Source organism: Acanthochromis polyacanthus, chromosome 12 (genome assembly GCF_021347895.1).
Source record: "Acanthochromis polyacanthus isolate Apoly-LR-REF ecotype Palm Island chromosome 12, KAUST_Apoly_ChrSc, whole genome shotgun sequence".
NCBI classification, from domain to species: Eukaryota; Metazoa; Chordata; class Actinopteri; family Pomacentridae; genus Acanthochromis; species Acanthochromis polyacanthus.
Window position 1 is genome coordinate 40734526 of NC_067124.1, and position 19601 is coordinate 40754126.

General features: G+C 40.4%; 1 protein-coding gene across 1 annotated transcript; it reads left to right on the forward strand.

Moving 5' to 3' along the window:
• The first annotated feature begins 324 nt into the window (after positions 1–324).
• Positions 325–19285, forward strand: sphk2 (sphingosine kinase 2). Its single transcript, XM_051957414.1, is given in 10 exon segments — positions 325–434; positions 5003–6207; positions 10164–10313; positions 11576–11670; positions 11743–11858; positions 13053–13250; positions 14061–14155; positions 14158–14193; positions 14196–15547; positions 16841–19285. Coding segments are annotated over 9 exon segments (2559 nt in total). The 5' UTR covers positions 325–434; positions 5003–5753; the 3' UTR covers positions 16904–19285.
• Positions 19286–19601: the final 316 nt, after the last annotated feature.

The following is a 19601-nucleotide window of genomic DNA, read 5'->3' on the forward strand; positions in this document are numbered from 1 at the left end:
GCTCCGTTACCGGGATTGAACTGCAGCTTCTACCCGCTGTCAGAGCTCCGTTACCGGGGTGGAGCTGCAGCTTCTACCCGCTCTCAGAGCTCCGTTACCGGGATTGAACTGCAGCTTCTACCCGCTGTCAGAACTCCTTTACCGAGTGTAGCCGCAGCTTCTCCCCACTCGGAGAGCCTCCAGCAGGGGTCTGGATGCTCCCTGTTAGGTGTGTTGATCCCCAGTGGTCCCCAGTGATGAAGCCCCAATGCTGAGGCCGGCTGCCGGCGGGGGGCTCCGTCCCTGATTGGAGAATGTCGGTGGGTGTTGCGGGCTCTTCCTGCTCGTCATTGGGCTTCCTCTCCGCCGCTCAGACCCGCCGCTGCTGCGTCTCCGCACACTTCCTGACCGAGCCACCGCTTCGTCTGCCGTCCTGAGCGGGGAGCCAACATGAGGTAATGTGGGTCTTTTTAAACCTCCATCGTTCGGGCTTTAATTCTTCTGTTTTTCACTCCACCGCTGGTTGATTTTAAACCTCAAAAACTGGCCGTTTTTCGAGCTCCTCGCCCGGATAGATCCGGATCCAGCGCCCGCTAGCTAACGTTGCCGTATCTGCGCTAACTTGTGCTCCTCAATAAACCCAACAAAAAACAAGACGATAAATATCAGACCGGAGCTTCTCGATGTGCCACCAGTCTGGGGTATATATCTTTTTTAAAAATAAAATTTAAATATTCGTTAAAACGGGGTTAAATTAGAACTAAATGTCGGCTAGCAGGCTGTTAGCCGCCGCTAGCTGAAGTTAGCTTCTGATTCGATGTTTCCTTTTGGGCAGATAAGGGAAAAATGTGACAACAATTCTGTTTTTTCCACATTCCACTGCTGCAAACCCAGATTAGACACTTAGGTGAACCATTAATGTTATCCAAAAGCTATTTTTTTTACATTTGTGATCTTATTTCTAACAATGAGAATGCAAAAAGGGAGATTTAACTGCTGTTTTTCCTCATATAATCCACATTTATTCAGTTTCTGATGTGAAACCATAAAACAAACGGGTTGAGACCGGATTAAACGATCCTAAAGAGGCTTGAAACCAATTTCAAATGTGTGAAACCTTTATTTTGTCATTGAACATGCTAAAAAAAAAGAGATTTCACTACTTTTTTTTGGCATGTTGACTCATCATTTAAATGTAGGAAAAATGAGAATTAGTGGCTCTGGATCACATTAAACCAGGTCCAGATCTAAAACCACTACACATAAACAGCTTAAATTGGTCTAGATTATATCAGAGATCCTGAAGATTCCTTAAATCACTATTTCTGATTTGCTGAACCTTTGTTCCGTTTGTGAAACAGCAAAAAAAAAAAAAGACATTTAACAGCTTCTAGACGAGTTTTGAATCAAAAATCTGGACTAGACTTCCCTAGGAAGGCTGAAAATTCCTTAAAACACAGTTTGAATTATTTTGTTAAAACACAATAAAAGCAGATTTCGTAACAGTATTTTTTGTACGTAAACCAGTCTAGATCAGATATATTTAGTGGTTTTGCATCTGGAGCTGGTGTTTTCTTGTTTATTTCTGTTTTTTCCTACATTTTTTGTCTTGTTTTTGTCATTCTGGGTCTCGTTTCTGTTATTTTGTGTCTCATTTTTGTCAGATTTTGTTCACTTATTTGGGACCTAAAACTAAATCCTGTAAAATATTCTGCCTGAATTTTGAGAACTTCAAATGTTTTCAGACATGATTGAGTGAATAACAGTAAATATTTTACCTAGAAAGCCATATTTAGGGTTCTATATCTGTAGAAATAAAACTCTCGAAGCCGTGAAATGTGGTGAGGATGCAGACAGAACAGATTACAGAAGATCAGAACGATTAAACGGATCCAGCAGAGGCAAAGAAGTTTAATTCCTTCATTCATTAATGTTGTTCAGAAGTATAAAAACAGTTAAATCTGCTTTATTTTTCCATTTTGACAAGTTATAGAAAGGTTTGACATTTGTAAAAGATATAAGTGTGTGTCTGACACCTTTAAGGGTTCACTTCAAACATCTAACACTGATTATTGTAATTAAAATGCAGAAAAAACAGATTATTTACTGCTCTGGACCACATTAGACCAGGTCCAGATATAAAACAGTTATATATAGACCAGTCAGATCTGGGTTTTATTGTCCTACAGAGTCTTTGAAACAGTGATTTGTGAAACTTTTATTTGCTAATAGGTAAAAAGTGAGATTTCACTGATTTATTTAAGATGCACAATTGATTTTATAGTGATTAAATGAACTATCACACTGTTTTTAAAGTTTTCATGTATTTATTTTTGCTGTATTTTTACATTTACACAACCAGACAACTGACAAAAGGCACAGAAATGATTGCAGGATAACGGTATTAAGTATAAAAATGAGATTTCACAGTTTTTTTTCAGTTAAGTTCTCCTCAACTTTCCCCTTAACTGCCGGAAACGAAGCGTCGAATCAGAAGCTAACTTCGGGCTGCAGCTAATGTAGCTAGCAGCTTCAGCTAGCATCTTTATTCCGACCTACTTCGCTATTTAAAACCATAAATTCTTTCTGTGGGCTTGTAATGAACCCAGAGGCTGTAAAGTTCACGTAAACGGCCGCTGGGGGCTTTAACTGCCGGGGTAAAGTGAAATAAGTTAGCCGGCTAGCATCCTGTCAGAGAGCTAACCAGCTAGCGGTTAAAGTTGAATATCTTTTAATTTGAGCTGATGTGAGCAGCAGACAGCCGTGGCTGAAGCTTGTCCAGAGTGTGAGCTGCTGTTTTAAGGCTGTTCCTGAGCTCAGAGTGGTTCTGGGGGGTTTCTAAAAGCCCTGAAGCCCCCCAGCAGCAGCAGCAGCCTCATTGTGTTTGCAGCCAGAATTAGCTTCCACATATTATTATTATTCCTGCTGTCCCGCCCTGTTCAAGGACGGCAAGGTGCAACAATGGGCATGGGGGCCTTTATCAGGCCAGGACATCAGCCAAGTATTGATTCTGTCTGCCACAGCTTGCATAATGTTTCCTGGCTGTTGTAAACCTTGAGCGATGCGACCGCTTTATTAATTTAAGGTTAAGATGAGTGATAGTCCTCTGACTGTACTTACACAACTTCAGGTTACTGGAGGACGTCTTCCATCCCATAATATTCCACGTATTAAACCCTAAAACATCAGTAGTGTGTAAATGTTCTTGTCCTGAGACCAAATCTATTTTTGTGTCTGGTTTCGGTCCTTTTATGTCTCATTTTTGTCTTTTGTGTCTTGCTTTTGTCATTTTTTGTCGATTTCTGTTTTGTTTTTGTCTTTCTGTGTCTTTTTTTCTGTCATTTTGTGTCTCGTTTCTGTCATGTCTTGTGTGGGTCATTTTGTTTCTCATTTTTGTTGTTTTGTGTCTTAGTTGTATCAGTTTGTGTCTAGTATTTGTTGATATGTGCGTGTTTCTTGTCTTTTTTTCTCATCTGTGTCCTTTTGTCTCTCATTTAGGTCATTTTTGCTCATGTTAAGAGGATATAAAACTAAATTCATTCAACATTCACCCTCTAAATGTGAGAATAAAGGGATTTCAATCAGTCAGACACAGTTACTCCTGAGTCTGTTTGAAAGCTCGTATAATTTCTGACATTTTTAGAATACAACATGAATTTTATACCCACCGTCAGAAAGTCATTTTCAGTTTTGTTGTGTGTGATTCAGCATCTCATTAGGCTCTTTCTGAACCTGTTTCCTTAACGGGATAAATGGGAGACTGTTGGATGAAAAACCTCTGAAGTTTAGTGGTTTAGGTCACAGAGGACGTTCAGTGAATGTGGAAAATAAAAGCTGTGGTTATTTTCTTCAACCTTTCATCCAGAATAATGTGGCGTCTCAGCAGCAATGAGGATGTGTGACTCTGAGTCAGAGAGGACAGAAAAAATGACGTTATTGTCATGAAATCCTCAAAAATCTGGTGTCTGTGACGTTACGCAATCAGGCAAATGTCATCTGAGTGTAAATAGAAAAACACAACAAAACATTCTCATTTACTAACTCGATTTTGTTATTTTGTGTCTTATTTTTCTTATTTTGTCTTTTTATCATTTTGTATCTATTTTTTATCATTTTGTGTCATTTTATATTTTGTATCATTTTTTTCTCATTTTGTGTGTTTTTACAATTTTGTATCTCTTGTCTCATTTTGCATCTCTTTTTCATTTTTTGTGTCTTCTCATTTTATGTCTCTTTTTCTCGTTTTGTTTTTGTCATTGTGTTTATCTTTTTCTCATATTGTTTCTCTTTTTTCTCATTTTGTATCTCATTTTTATCATTTTGTATCTCATTTGACTCTTTTTGATGTCTTGTTTCATTTTATGTCTTTTCTCATTTTGTCTCATTTTTCCTCATTTTATCTCATTTTTCTCATTTTGTATCAAAATTTTCTTTATTTGTATCTCTTTTTTCTCCTTTTCTATCTAATTTTAAGTCTCCTTTTGTCATTTTGTGTCTCATTTTTCTAATTTTTATCTCTTCATTCTCATTTTGTGTGCCTTTTTCTCATTTTGTATCTCTTTTTTTGTGCAGAAATCACACCAGTGAAATTTTGCTTTTCTTTAGGTAAAACACTTTTGACAACGAAGTGTGTATCTATGGGCTCTTTAGGACTCTAATCTGTAATTCACCAATTTCTAGAGTGTTTTTGGTCTAAAGCAGTGAAGTCTTCCTGATTTGTTCGCTCTCAGAGGTCTCTCTTTTGCTGTATTAAGGTCTCGTCTGACCAATGTTACTCTTGTGGATTTTGCTGATCGTTCTGTGCTTCAGACGCACCTTTGGTCAAAGGTTAGATGGGTCTGGTGTTGCTTCACCTCCTAATCTCTTCCTCTTATCACCTCATTCCTTCTCTGCTCTGTGATGAAGCTGAGCTGTTTTCCTTCTGTGCTTTAAATCCGGTTTAATCAGCGCTGGGTTTTATTCTGGGAGGGTTTTAGACGTGAAGCAGTGTTTTTACTCCACTTCTTTGCCTTTTTGCCTCCAGGAGCAGAGATCTGTGGGAGGGAACGTGAGGCTGGACTCCAGGATGAACATGACATAAAACCGAGGACTGGAACCGGCTCCTTGTTTGTCTCTTTGTTTTTTGTTTGTTTTCGTTTGGTTTTTGTCGGACTTAAAGTTTAACACTACCGTGGAGGCGTCTGGCTGCTCCTTCACATCTCTGAGAGTCCAGAGGAGTGTAAGGTCTGCAGAAAGTGTCGCTTATCGCCTCTTTGTCCCCTTCAGGCAGCAGCGAACATGAAAACACTGCAGAAAGCTCTACTCTGTGTTCATTTAAGTTAATTCTTGTAGCCTCCTTGTGCCAACAAGGTGTGTTTTGTTTTTTTGTCTCATTCACAGCCAGAGGACGTGTTTTTTGTTAATAAGTGTGTAATTATTTAAGTTTTTGTCGCTGCTCGCTCCTCGTCAGGCAGATTTAATGTATTTTTATACTTATGCAACCTTTGTGAACAACTCTTTTTGTTTAGACGACTGATTTTTGAACATGTCGAAGCTGATGGATCAAACTGACCAGTTTCTGAACTTCACTGGATAAAAAAACCTGAAGAAGTGGATTTTTTTTTTCTGTTTTCAAATGAAGACGAGCGGCCGGCGTGGACGGACGGTTCAGGTCGAGTCGAAGCGCTGCAGACGGGGAGGGGTTTCAGGGATAAAGTTCTCACTCAGAGCTGCAGCTCCGTCCTGATTTTCCACCACATTTACAGACAGAATAGAGATCACCGCCGTCCGGCAGCATGCGCTCTCCGTCCTCGCCGCCTCCGGCCGAAGCCCTCCTCCACAGCCAGTTTGCCAGCTGGGGCTCTGGCGGCGGCAACAACAACAACAACAGCTGCCCCAACAGCCCCGGCGGCCCCGGAGGAATCTCACCGGCTGCCTCCCCGACGCCGGCCTCCAGCTACGCCCTGACCCTCACCCACACCCACATCCACATCCAGCGCCTGGCGCCCCGACCGGGGAAGGAGGCCCGGCTGCTGCTGCCCCTGTCGGAGCTGGTGGGCTGCAGCTGCCCCCGCTCGCCGGCGCCCCCTCTGCTGGTGCTGTACTGGTACCCGCCGGGGAAGCGACGGAAAGGCGTGTCCCGGCGGCGGCAGGTGAGGGCCTACCTGTCTGAGAGCCGGCCGGAGGCGGAGAGGTGGTCGGCCGCTGTGCAGTGTTTACTGAGGGGGGTGAGCGTCAGCGCCGACACCGGTGAGTTTGACCACATTGATTATTTTACTGTTTCTGTATTTATGTGGACGGGATTTAATTAAATTTTGTTTCTCTCGCGCCAATTACAGTCACATTGTCTCAAGATGTTTTACAGAACCCCTATGAACCCCCAGAGCAGCCCTAAGGCCACAGTGGCAGAAAAACAGCCTTTTAACAGGAAAATCCAACGTATAATCTCATAGGTTTCCACCAGATTACAATAATTTAGCCAGATTTAGGCTAATTTCCATCCATGTCTTAAACATAAAAGAAAAACACACAGTAAGATAAAAACAATGTAGTTTTATTCTGTCAGTTTGCCTCTCTTTTTTCTCATTTTTTCTCTTTGTCATTTTTTCTCATTTTGTGTCAGATTTTTCTACTTTTTTGTCTCTTTTTAATCATTTTATCTGTTTTTAGGACAGTTTTATTTCCTTTCAGTTGTTTTGCCTATTTTTCTCATTTTGTCTCATTTTTCTATTTATTTTTATCTGTTTTTTCTCATTTTGTATATAATTTCTCTAATTTTTGTCTCATTTTGTGTCACTTTTTTCTCATTTTGTCTCATTTTTCTCATTATGCGTCTCATTGTTCTCATTTTGTGTTTTATGTTCCATTTTCTCTTGTTTTTTCTCATTTTGTGTCTCATTTTTCTCGTTTTGTGTTGCGCTTTCCCTTGTTTTGGTCATTTTGTGTCTCATTTTTTATTTTATATCTTGCTTTCTTCTCATTTTGCATCAATTTTTTCTCCTTTTGTCTTTTTTTGGCCTTTTAATTTATTTTCAGGACAGTTTTGTCTCCTTTCTGTCATTTTGTTTCTCTTTTCTAGATTTGTCACTTGTGTTTTTCCCGTTTGTTTGGTTTTGTGGTTTGGTTTTGCTTAGAATGTTTTGTTATTTTACAGATATGCTTTAAATTTAGCCAATTTCTGTGTGCTTTTTTTTAAAAGAAAACCTGACAATTTTGGGACTCGGAGGGATAAAATGCAGATTATTATATTTCTGTCTACAAACTTTTGGTTTCTTGTGGGGCATAAAGGACAGAAACAAGTGTTCTGTTTATTCTGAACCCAAAGTTGGATTAAACTGAAGCTCAGATCTGCTTCTAAATGACTGATTGTGTCAAAGGTGCAGCAGCTCTGTTTTTATCAGCAGACCTTGATCGTTGAAACCTGCTGGAGCTGGATGGTTTTATTAAAAAGGATTTAGAATAAGAGTTGGATTGTTCAGCTCCTTCTGCTCTGATTTGTGTCTCCTTTGTTGAGCTGAATGTCACGCTGACCCTTTCTGATCGCAGCATTCAGACGTTTTAGGAACAAAAAACAAAAGGGGATTAAACTAATACACTCTAAGAGGCTGTGAGGTTTAGTTTTCAGAGTTTTGCTTGTTTGTTTCACGTGTCCATGTCTTTTTCTGTGCTTCTTTTCTTTCCTTATCTGTCCTGAACACATGTTTCTGTATCAATGAAAGCTGAACGTAGAAACGCTGAGGGTGGAGCTGCTGCTTCCTGTGAAACCTAAAATTACTCAGTTATTTATCACACAGATAGCCGCACATTTCACACCGAGTTCTGACTTCTTAATAACCAACATCTTCCATCTTTTTTCTACTTTATTTTTAGTATTTTTTTCATTTTATAGGACAATTTTTTCCTTTTCTGTTGTTTTGTCTTCTCATTTTCTCATTTTGTATCTTTTTTCTCATTTTGTCTCATTTGTTTCATTTTTTTTCATTTTTCTCATTTTGTTTCTTATTTTGTGTCTCATTTTTCTCATTTTGAGTCTTTTTTCATTTTGTTTTTTCTCATTTTTTGTCTAATTTTTCTCAGTTTGTGTCTTTTCTCATTTTGTTTTTTCTAATTTTTTGTCTAGTTTTTCTCATTTATTGTCTTGTTTTCTTATTTTGTGTCTTTTTTTCTCATTTTGTATCTCTTCTCATTTTGTCTCTTTTCTCATTTTGTTTCTCATTTTCTCAATTTGTGTCAGATTTTTCTACCTTTTTAATCTTTTGTTTGTTTTTTAGAACAGTTTTATTTCCTTTCTGCTGTTTTGCTTTTTTTCCTCATTGTGTTTCTCTTTTCTCATTTTGTCTCTTTTGTTGTGTCAGGTTTTTCTAACTTTTTGTCTCTTTGGTAATTTTATCTGTTTTTAGGACATTTCTTCCTGTTTCTGTTGTTTTGCCTCTCATTTTTCTCATTTTGTGTTTAATGTTTTTATTTTGTATCTCATTTTTCTTATTTTTTCTATATTTTGGTCTGTTTTTGGTCATTTTCCTGCTTGTAGGACAGTTTTATCCCCTTTCTGTTGTTTTGCTTCTCTTTAGATGTTATCTTTACCTCTCTATTATGAGCTGTGATCAAACTGTTTTTAATTTCCTTCCATTCCTCTGATTTTCCTCGGTGTGCTGCTTCATTCATGACTCTCTTTCTGTGAGTTTTCATGCTGATGCAGCTGTGGTTAGTTGGCTTTCCTGCAGATTTGCTGCGGTGGTGTTTGTTGCGTAACGTCGGATTATCTGACAGTGCTTTCATCTCCTCCCACCCAACCACTTCTTAGAGATTTATATTTATTCTGAGCTGGACTGATGACAGATGAGCATGTTTGTTTAGATAAATATTAAATGTTCTGTCTACTCTCAGATGGATAAAAGTGTTTGCTAAATGAAATTGTAGAATTGTGAATGCTTTAGCTCTTTTTTTTTTACTGCCTTTGATTCCTATCTTGTGCATGCTACAGGTGTCTTTTGCTATTTATCTGAACTGAATTGAGAAGCAGATAATGTACAGTAGATTAAAACGGGTCCTGTGAGGTGAAATAAAGGAGAAAGTTCAGGGTTGGGCAACGTTGTAATAACAGCTTATCTTACGTCCTACTTGGCTGGATCTGAAAATGAAGTCCCGAACAATAACTCCTTTGGTTTTAATCCAGAAATCCACCGGCAGGTTTGAAAGACATGTGATCTTCTTAAAGAAAATCACCAACATAACACAATTTATCAGCCAGAAACTGCAAAAACAAAACCAGATAACAGCTCAGTTGGTAAAATGAACCAAATCGAAGCTTCAAATTGTGGTATTTTATCAATATTTCACAGCATTAACGTGACAACATACAGAACATCTGACAAACTAAAAGAAAATCGTGTTGCTGTCAACAGAGTGAATGAGTAATAAGCATTTTGTTCCTCATTTTTCTCATTTTCTTATTTTGTATACTTTTTTCTTATTTTGTGTCTCTTTTTTCTCATTTTGTCTTTTTTCTAATTTTGTCTCATTTTTCTCATGCTGTGTCTCTTATTTCTTATTTTGTGTCTCATTTTTCATATTTTATACCTTTTTTCTCATCTCATTTTTCTATTTTTTCTTATTTTGGATGTGTTTTTTCTCATTTTGTATTTCTTTTCTCCTCATTTTGTGTGTCTTTCTCATTTTGTGTCATTTTTTGCATTTTGTATCTCTTTTTTCCTTATGTCTCTTTTTTCTTGTTTTGCATCTCATTGTTCTAATTCTGAATCAAATTTTTAAAAGCTTTTAATCCAATTTTTTATTTTGTGTCTCTTTTCTCATTTTGTATCTCATTTTTCACATTTTTAATCTATTTTTTCTCATTTTTAAAATCTTTTCTCTCATTTTGTATCTGTTTTTTCTCATTTTGTACCTTTTTCACATTTTTATCTCCTTTTTCTAATTTTTTGTTTTTTCTCATTTTGTATCTAATTTTTCACATTTTTAATGTCTTTTTTCTCATTTTTAAATCTTTTTTCTCATTTTGTATGTTTTCCTCATGTTGTGTCTTTTTTCTCATTTTGTATCTTTTTCACATTTTTATCTCCTTTTTCTCCTTTTTTATTTTTTTCTCATTTTGTATCTGTTTTGTCTCACAGTGAGTTAAAATGAAACTGCAAAGAGGAATTCAGTGGATTAATTTGTTCATATTCTTTCTTGTTTTCTTAATCCAGAATTTTCAAGAAGTCTGCTACCTCGTCCCAGGCGACTACTGTTATTGGTCAATCCCTTCAGTGGGCGGGGCCAAGCGATTCAGTGGTGTTCGACCCACATCCTGCCAATGATCCGAGAGGCCAACATCAGCTACAACCTCATCCAGACAGGTAACAGCTCACCTGCATTAAACACAGCACAGTTAGTACATGTCAGAGTTTAGCTTCATTCTGAGCTGATTTTTATCCTGTTTTATGCTCAAAAATCGCAAATATTTCACCTCAGAGATGATTCAATGTTAAAGCCTCGGTTTAAACAGAAAAAGAAAATCAGTTAGAGGCAGAAAATCACATCTTTCTGATCTGTACTGATCATTTCTCAAAGCAATCGTCCATCAAAATATTAGTTATTATTATTATTAGTAAATTAAAGCAACAAACAGACATGTTGTAAAAGTAAAATATGCTTTGAACTTGATTGTCTGAACATTTTACTGAACAAAATATGGATATTGATAAAGATAACTGTGAGTTTTCAGCTTGATAAAGCTAAAATTTACTATGAAAAAGAATCATAAATCCCCTATCAATCCACTTCCATCATTAATTAAATCTGAGTCAGTTTGGAACTATTAAAGATAAAAACCTGAAAGTTTCTCATCGTGTCATTGATCCAGAATCTGGAATATTGGACAGTAGATCAATCATCTCTGATTATGGAGGAATTGAAGACATTTTCTGCACTTTTAAAGAATTTTTGGATAATTTTTGGTCTAATTTTTGATAATTTTATTTTGTCACTATAGACCATTTTAATCCAATTTTGGACTATTTAACAGATTTTATTCACTAATTCAGTGTCATTTTGGACATTTTGAGTCATTTTGGAAAGTTTCAAGTCACTGAGGACCAGAAAAACACAATTTTATCTTTATTTGTATCATAAAGTCTGGATATTTATATTATCGATTTATAAAGATATTTTAAAGTTCCATCTTTAAGCTCCTTAACCATAAATCTGCTAATCAGAAGGTAAGTCGTGATGTTTCCTGAACCTCATGTAGCTGCAGGTCACAATAAAACTAAACTAAACATGTAGAATACCAGCTCTGACACCAAAACTCAGAGGTTAGTAGATCGTCTGATCCAAGCAGCGCTCTGGAGTCAAATGATTTTACAGATTCTGAGCAATAAGAGAGAAAAGTTCAGGTTTTAATCTTTAATAGTTCCTCACATTTCGGTGTTCAAACTGATTTCAGAAAGGATCTCAGGAAGTATTTGAGATGTGAAGCTAAAATTCCACAAACATCTTTCTAAATGTTCATATTTTATGCTTGGAATTTTTCAGGTAAATCAGAGATGAAAATGTGATGATTATGAGATGAAATGAGCCTCATTTACAACAGATTTTTAACCTGATAAATGTGTTTCAGAACGTCAGAACCACGCCAGAGAGCTCATCAGAGAGATTTCTCTGCCGGAGTGGGACGGCATCATCATCATCTCTGGAGACGGTCTGCTGCATGAGGTCGGTCAAACTGGAACAGACCGCTGGATTTACGGGTTTTCTGCATATCTAATGTGGTCATTTGTCCTATAGGTTATTAATGGGCTGATGGAACGGCCGGACTGGGAACAAGCAATAAAAACACCTGTCGGCATTCTGCCCTGTGGCTCTGGGAATGCACTGGCTGGATCCATCAACCACCACGCAGGGTAGGACGGAACAAAAACGACCACAAAGAGGCACAAAACCACCACAAAGAGACACAAAATGACCACAAAGAGACACAAAACCGCGACAAAGAGGCACAAAACGACCACAAAGAGACACAAAACCGCCACAAAGAGGCACAAAACGACCACAAAGAGACACAAAACGACCTCAAAGAGGCACAAAACGACCACAAAGAGGCACAAAACGACCACAAAGAGACACAAAACGACCACAGAGAGACACAAAACGACCACAATAAGGCACAAAACGACCACAGAGAGACACAAAACGACCACAAAGAGGCACAAAACGACCACAAAGAGACACAAAACGACCACAAAGAGGCACAAAACCACCACAAAGAGGCACAAAACCACCACAAAGAGACACAAAACGACCACAAAGAGGCACAAAACGACCACAAAGAGACACAAAACGACCACAAAGAGGCACAAAACGACCACAAAGAGACACAAAACCGCCACAAAGAGACACAAAACGACCACAAAGAGACACAAAACGACCACAAAGAGACACAAAACGACCACAAAGAGGCACAAAACGACCACAAAGAGGCACAAAACGACCACAGAGAGACACAAAACGACCACAATAAGGCACAAAACGACCACAGAGAGACACAAAACGACCACAAAGAGGCACAAAACGACCACAAAGAGACACAAAACGACCACAAAGAGGCACAAAACCACCACAAAGAGGCACAAAACCACCACAAAGAGGCACAAAACCACCACAAAGAGGCACAAAACCACCACAAAGAGACACAAAACGACCACAAAGAGGCACAAAACGACCACAAAGAGACACAAAACGACCACAAAGAGACACAAAACGACCACAAAGAGGCACAAAACCACCACAAAGAGGCACAAAACGAGCACAAAGAGACACAAAACGAGCACAAAGAGACACAAAACTGCCACAAAGAGACACAAAACCGCCACAAAGAGACACAAAACCGCCACAAAGAGACACAAAAAGAGACACAAAACGACCACAAAGAGACACAAAACCACCACAAACGACCACAAAATCCAATAAAGTGTTTCCAAGAAGCTATAAATGCTGCCAACGTGTTTGTGTGTATTGTGTGTTTCTGCATGGAGCTGCTGTTGTTCACTTCTTCCTCCCTGATGGCAGCTTGTTTGTGTCCTCTCCACCTCCCTCAGGTATGACATGTGCCTTCGAGAGCCCCTCCTGTTGAACTGCTGCTTCCTGCTGTGTCGAGGCGGTGTTCGTCCCATGGACCTGGTCTCCGTCACCACCAGCCCCTCCAGCAGCAGCCGGCCTTCAGCCCCCAGGAGGCTGTTCTCCTTCCTGTCGGTCGCCTGGGGCTTTGTGTCCGACGTCGACATCGAGAGCGAGAGGTAGAAGCTGCTCCTGATGCCCGTCTGTGGTTTAATATTTAACGGCTGGTAAAGTTTAACTGGAGCTGCTTAATAACGTTTAACAGCTGGTTTACACAAGTCTGGAATTCAAACATATGGTGACTGAATGTGGAACCAGATATAGCAGCTATTTACTGTTTGAGGACAGTTCTAGGAAATGTAACCACAAACGGCAAAAAATGACCACAAAAAGCCAAAAAATGACCACAAAAAGCCAAAAAATGACCACAAAAAGCCAAGATATGACCACAAAGAGACACGAAACACCCAGAACAGCCAAGAGAAGACCACAATCACACATAAAACAACCACAAATGGGAAAAATGACAACAAAAAGCCATAAAACGAACACAAAGAAACACAAAACAGCCACAAAACAGCCACAAAAAAGCCCAAAACGACCACAAAGAAACACAAAACAACCACAAAGAAACACAAACGACCACAGAGACACAAAACAGCCACAAAAAAACCACAAAAGGACCACAGTCAAACACAAAACAACCACAAAAGCCTAAAAACAATTACCAAAACAAAAACTTTTAAAAAAAATACTCATCAACCCTGATGTTTAGCTGATATTTGTGGTATAAAATCGTGTATATTAGAGCTTTAAAATGTTAAATATTTTAGCTTTAAACTTCAAAAATCTGTTTTTTTAGAAGTTAAGTTTCTAGTGAGCGACCCTGAGAATTGAAGCGTCCTTCTTTTTCCTGTTTCTTTCTGGATCGTTACATTTTGTGCCAGATGTCTCTTTCTCCACAATTGTCTTCTCCTGTGGATCTGCAGGTACCGAGGTCTGGGCTCGGCTCGCTTCACCTTAGGAACCCTGGTCCGGATCGCCTCCCTCCGCTCCTACAAAGGCCGGCTTTCCTATCTGCCCCCTCCATGGTGGCCTCCTCTCCGGACACCACGCCCCCCCCCCCAGGAGGCCGCTGTCCCGCAGCATCACCGAGGGTCTGGAGGGCTTCTGCAGGACGCCCATCCACCGGACCTGCTCCGACATGGGCATCAGCGAGCAGAGGAGCCTCCGCCGGGGGGAGGGAGAGAGGGAGAAGGAGGAGAGGCAGAGGGAGAGGGAGAAGAGGAGGAGAGCCAGGGGAGGAGGAGGAGGAGCCGGGGTGGTGAGAGCCAGCAGCCTGGCTGAGGACCGGGAGAGAGAGGGGGAGCTGGAGGTGGAGATGGAGGAGGAGAAGTCCGGGACCAGCTCCGAGTCCACCGAACGTGACGAGAGGATGGAGAGGATCCGGGACGAGGAGGAGGACCGGGGGAGGGATGAGGACGGGGCTCTGCAGGCCAGAGAGCTGGGGGAGGAGGACCAGGATAGGGACGGACAACTGAGGGAGCGCTCCCAGCTGGACCTGGGTCAGGAGGTCGACGAGGAGCCGGAGAACTTCCAGGAGGAGCCGCAGGAGAACCGGCGGAGGAAGAACTCGGCTCCGTCCAGCCAGATCTCCAACGCTCTGTTCGTCCAGGAGGACTCTGGAGCTCCGTACGGCGTGGAGGACCTGAACGGAAGCTTCTACCAGAAGGACTCGTACCCGCTGGACGTGTCCCGGGAGCGCTCCCTCACCATCTCCTCCCCCTTCAGACACTCCCCCTTCTCCTACAAGCCCCAGACCCTGGACCAGAACCAGAACCGGCCCAGACCGCTGTCGCTGCTGCAGCACTCCCACTCCAACTCTCTGCCCCCCAAGCTGCCGTCCCTGTCCCTGTCCCTGTCCCCGACGCCGCCCTCGTCCCCGTCCTGCGCCTCCCCCCACTCCTCGTCCTTCCTGGCCCCCCGTCCCAACACCCCCGGCTCCTCGTCTCCGTCCCCGTCCCTCCGGACCCCGTCCTCCTTCAGCTTCGACCTGGCTGAGCCTGCCGGGCCTCTGAAGAACCGTCCGTGGGTGGCGCTGCCCCCGGACCTGCCCCGGGACCACCTGCTGCCCCCCCTGGACCAGCCGCTGCCCACCAGGGACTGGGTCACCATCGAGGGGGACTTCGTGCTGGTCCTGGCCTTGTACCAGAGCCACCTGGGGGCCGACCTGCACGCCGCCCCCCAGGCCCGCTTCGACGACGGGCTGATCCACCTGACCTTCGTGCGTGCCGGGATCTCCAGGGCGACGCTGCTGCGGCTGTTCTTCGCCATGGAGAGAGGAACCCACCACTCGGTCAGCTCGCCCTACGTCAGCCACGTCTCCTGCCGGGCCTTCAGGCTGCAGCCGCTGTCGGCCCGCGGAACCCTGACCGTGGACGGGGAGCTGGTTCCGTACGGACCGCTGCAGGCCCAGGTGAGGAACCGGAGGACGGACGGCGATGATCAGAGCAGAACCAGTCAGAACTAGTTTGAACCGGTCAAATTTACGATGTAGAATGAAAATGTTTTTAAAATATTACAATTCTAAGCTCTGATTTAGTCACTTTCCAGACAGAACCAAGGGATTATTGGTTTAAATTATTTTTTCTGTTTGTTTTTTACACACTTTGATTCATGCAGACGCTTTATTTCTGGCAGATTTTTAAATGTAGACTGAAGTTATTCTAAAGATATATCCCAATTTTAAACTCATATTTTTTAATTTTCCTGGCAGAACCAAGTGATTATTGGTAGAATTTTGCCAATTTTTCTTTCTTTTTTACATTTTTTACAGACTTTGCTTCACGTAGACGGTTTATTTTAGACAATTTTTTTTGAATGAGACGTGTAGAGTTTTTTTAATATCAGAATTTTGAGCTCAGATTTGGTTTAATTTTTGCCAATTTTTCTTTATTTTTTATTTTTACAAACTTTGGTTCATGCAAACTGTTTATTTCTGGTAGATTTTTAAATTTAGACTGAAGTTACTTTAAAAAAAGGCACAATTTTCAGCTCAGATTTTTAATTTTCCTGACAGAGCCAAACGTCTCTCATAAGCGATTCTCAGACCATCAGCTAACAGAAAATCCAACGATATTTTCAGTTTCTCCAGTTTCTGGCTGTGGTTATTGGTAACATTTTCCCAAGTTTTCTTTCTTTTATTTTATTTTTGGTTCTTACAGATTTTTAAATGTAGACTGTAGTTATTCTGAAGAAATATCCCAATTTTAAGCTCAGATTTGGTTTCATTTTATAGATTTTTCTTTCATTTTTTAAAATTTTTTACAGACTTCTGTTAATTCAAATGGTTTATTTTAGACAAGTTTTAAATGAGTCGTGTAGAATTCAGTTATTTTAAAGAAATATCACAGTTTTAAGCTCAGATTTAGTTTAATTTTGCCATTTTTTATTTTTATTTTTTTACAGACTTTGATTCAGTTTTTTAATTTTCCTGACTGAACTAAATGTCTCTCATGAGTGGTTCTCAGACCATCTGGAAACAGAAAATCCAACAATATTTTCAGTTTTTACGGCTTCTATCTGTGATTATCGGTAGAATTTTGCCATTTTTTTTGTCTTTTTTTCTATTTTTGAAGGAAGCTGGCCTCTCGAGGCTGCTGGTGGTTTTGTGGTTCAGGACTTTGATGGAATCTCAGTTTGTTTTAACGCCGTATTTCCTCGTTGAAGCCGTGGTTTTCCACTGATTACTGATGGGTTTGTCCCTCAGGTCCATCCCTCCATGGCTCGGCTGATCGTCGGAGACTCCGGGGTGAAGATCACCAGGTTCTAATCAGGGATCGTCCACACATCTACTGGATCATCTCAAAGGGTTTCTGAGGATGAACTGAAGGGATGAAGCACTGAGCCACGCCTGCAGGGATGAGAGGATGCTGCACAGAGAGCCTCGGATGACCAAGAGGGAAGAACAAACGAATGTTTATGGTTTTTTTGTTGTTTTTCCGTGCGTATAGTGCATGCGTGGGATGTGTACGTCGTAGAACGCATGCAGAGAAAGCACTACCTGGTTTTTGCCTTACAGTGAGATTAAACCCAGAGTTTAGAGTTGAACCTCCGTCCGTCCAGACACAGCTCCCTGAGGAACGCCTTACCTGACCCCAGACAGCAGCTGAACCTTCACCTTTCCTTTCTTAACCTCCTGTCAGACAGGAGAACATCTCTGAGCATGCTAGTCGGCTACACGCTAAAGTTAGCGACGCTTCTCAGTTTGTTTGAGCCGTTGAGCGGCGTCTCTGCAGAGTCTGTTTCTGTCAGCCAGTCGATGTCTGAGAGCAGCTTTCTGCAGCCTGTTGAACATGAAATAAAAACGTCTGAACAAAAATGACCTTTCCAGAATCACAGCCTTAAACGGCGTGTTCGCAAGACGACTTTCTGATGAGCGTCTGAAAATGTCCCGTATGCTGGGCGTTCAGCAGAGGTCAGGTGACCAAACGTAGAGGCTTTATCTCCAAAACTCTTCAGCAAAAAGTATTTCTGAAAGCATCTGAGGCGAGAAATAAGTCGTTTAGGACAATTTTAAGTCCTTTTGTGGATGTTTCAAAGCATTTTAAACAATTTTTACCTCATTTATGACACATTTTCAGTTACTTTAGGGGATTAGGGCAGTTTTTAATTCATTTTAGACACATTTTCAGACATTTTGGACAAACTTCGTGTCATTTTGCACAATTCTGAATCCTTCAGGAAAATTGTTAAGTTGCTTTCAAATCATTTTAAACTGTTTTAAATCCATTTAAGACATGTTTTAAATTACTTCAGGCAATTTTGAGTCCGTTTCAACAATTTTTGAATCATTTTGGGTCATTTTGAGTCGTCTGGGTCATTTGGGATCAAACTTCAAATTCTTCTAAACTGTTTTTACCTCTTTTATGACACACTTCAAATTGCTTTTTGCACAGGATTCCAGTCATTCTTGGCAATTTTGAATCATTTTTGGCAGTTTGTCCAAAATGACTCAAAAATTGTTGAAAATGACTTAAAATGGCCTAAAGTAACTTAAAATTTGTCAAAAATGAGGCAAAAACAGTTTAGAATGCTTTAAAAACTACTTAAAACTTGCCCTGAAGGACTCAAAATTGGGCAAAAAGACTCAAAGCTTGTCCAAAATGTCTTAAAACGTGTCTAAAGTGAATTAAAAACTCCCAAAAGTGATTCAGAATTGCCCAGAATGACTCCAGATTGTCTAAAGCCTCTTACAATGTGTCATAAATGAGGTAAAAACAGTTTAAACTGCTTTGAAAAATGTCCCAAATGTATTAAAACTGTCCTAAACGACTCTTAGTTCTCGCCTCAAATGCTTTCAGAAATAATTTTTACCAAAGTGTTTTCAAAATAAAAGAGAAAATTTGTGTCCAAGCTGCTGTTTTTTCAAGCTGACAGCGCGGTCACGTGACCTGTAGCGCCCCCGATCGACCACCCAGCATGTGTGAAATTTTCAGACGTGGGAAAACGCATCTCGTGGACGCGAACCTTTATTCCTCGGCGGCGTTTTCGAATCTTTCCAAGCCGAGGAGTTTATTGTGCACAGAAACACGACACTAGAGTAGCTTTAAGTCGGAGACACTAGCAGACGTAGAATAACAGACGGATGCTATCATTCTGGGGGTAGGACTGTTTACACAAACACTGATTAGAGGAGACAAATAAAAAATACTAAATCTGAGAATGTGTTGTGATGATAGAAACCTGCTGATGTTCTGGGATGGATTAAAATCTTTAGCATGTGCAATGTTTGAACCCGATGTTGTGCCAGCGTTCCTCATCCACTTACTGTAACGTCTCGGACAAATCGATGCCTTTGTATGATCAAAAAATAAAGAAGTGAAGAAATGAAAGCCTGGAAGTTCCGGCTTGTTGATCATGAACTGTTGAAACTGCAGGAAATGGAGTTTTTTGTTTGTTTGTTTGTTTGTTTGCTCGTCTCCCACCGTCACACTGTGCTTCCAACATGTTCATCACCAAATAGAAGAAGCTTCATGTCACACTTTGTTTTCTGCCTAAAGGTTTGGTCTCCATGTTGAAGAGATGAGCTCCTGAACCGTAGCTGTAATTATTACTAAAAACTATGAAGATCTACACAGACAGTGTACACTTAATAGTTCTATATGGTTTTCAATAAATGGAACACTTCATACGTTTGTCTGGAGCAGATTCATCCATGTCTTTGTGTGTGTTTCTTTGATGTTTTTATGTTTCAGATTTGGGGAAAATGACTGGTGGCCTTTTCAAAATAAGTCAATAACTGTTTAAAAGGCTTTGAAATTTGCCCCAAATTACCAAAAAATTGTCCTCAGGACTCAAAATTGGACACAATTCAAAGCTTGTTTTTTTTATTTATCATAAAATATAAATATTTAGATTAAATTCTAGATTGATATTTCAGATTTTGTTATGCAGACATTTATTCTGTAGTTTATAAAATATTTAAGGCTTTATGAATAACCTCAAATCTAAATTAATTGGTCTATTTT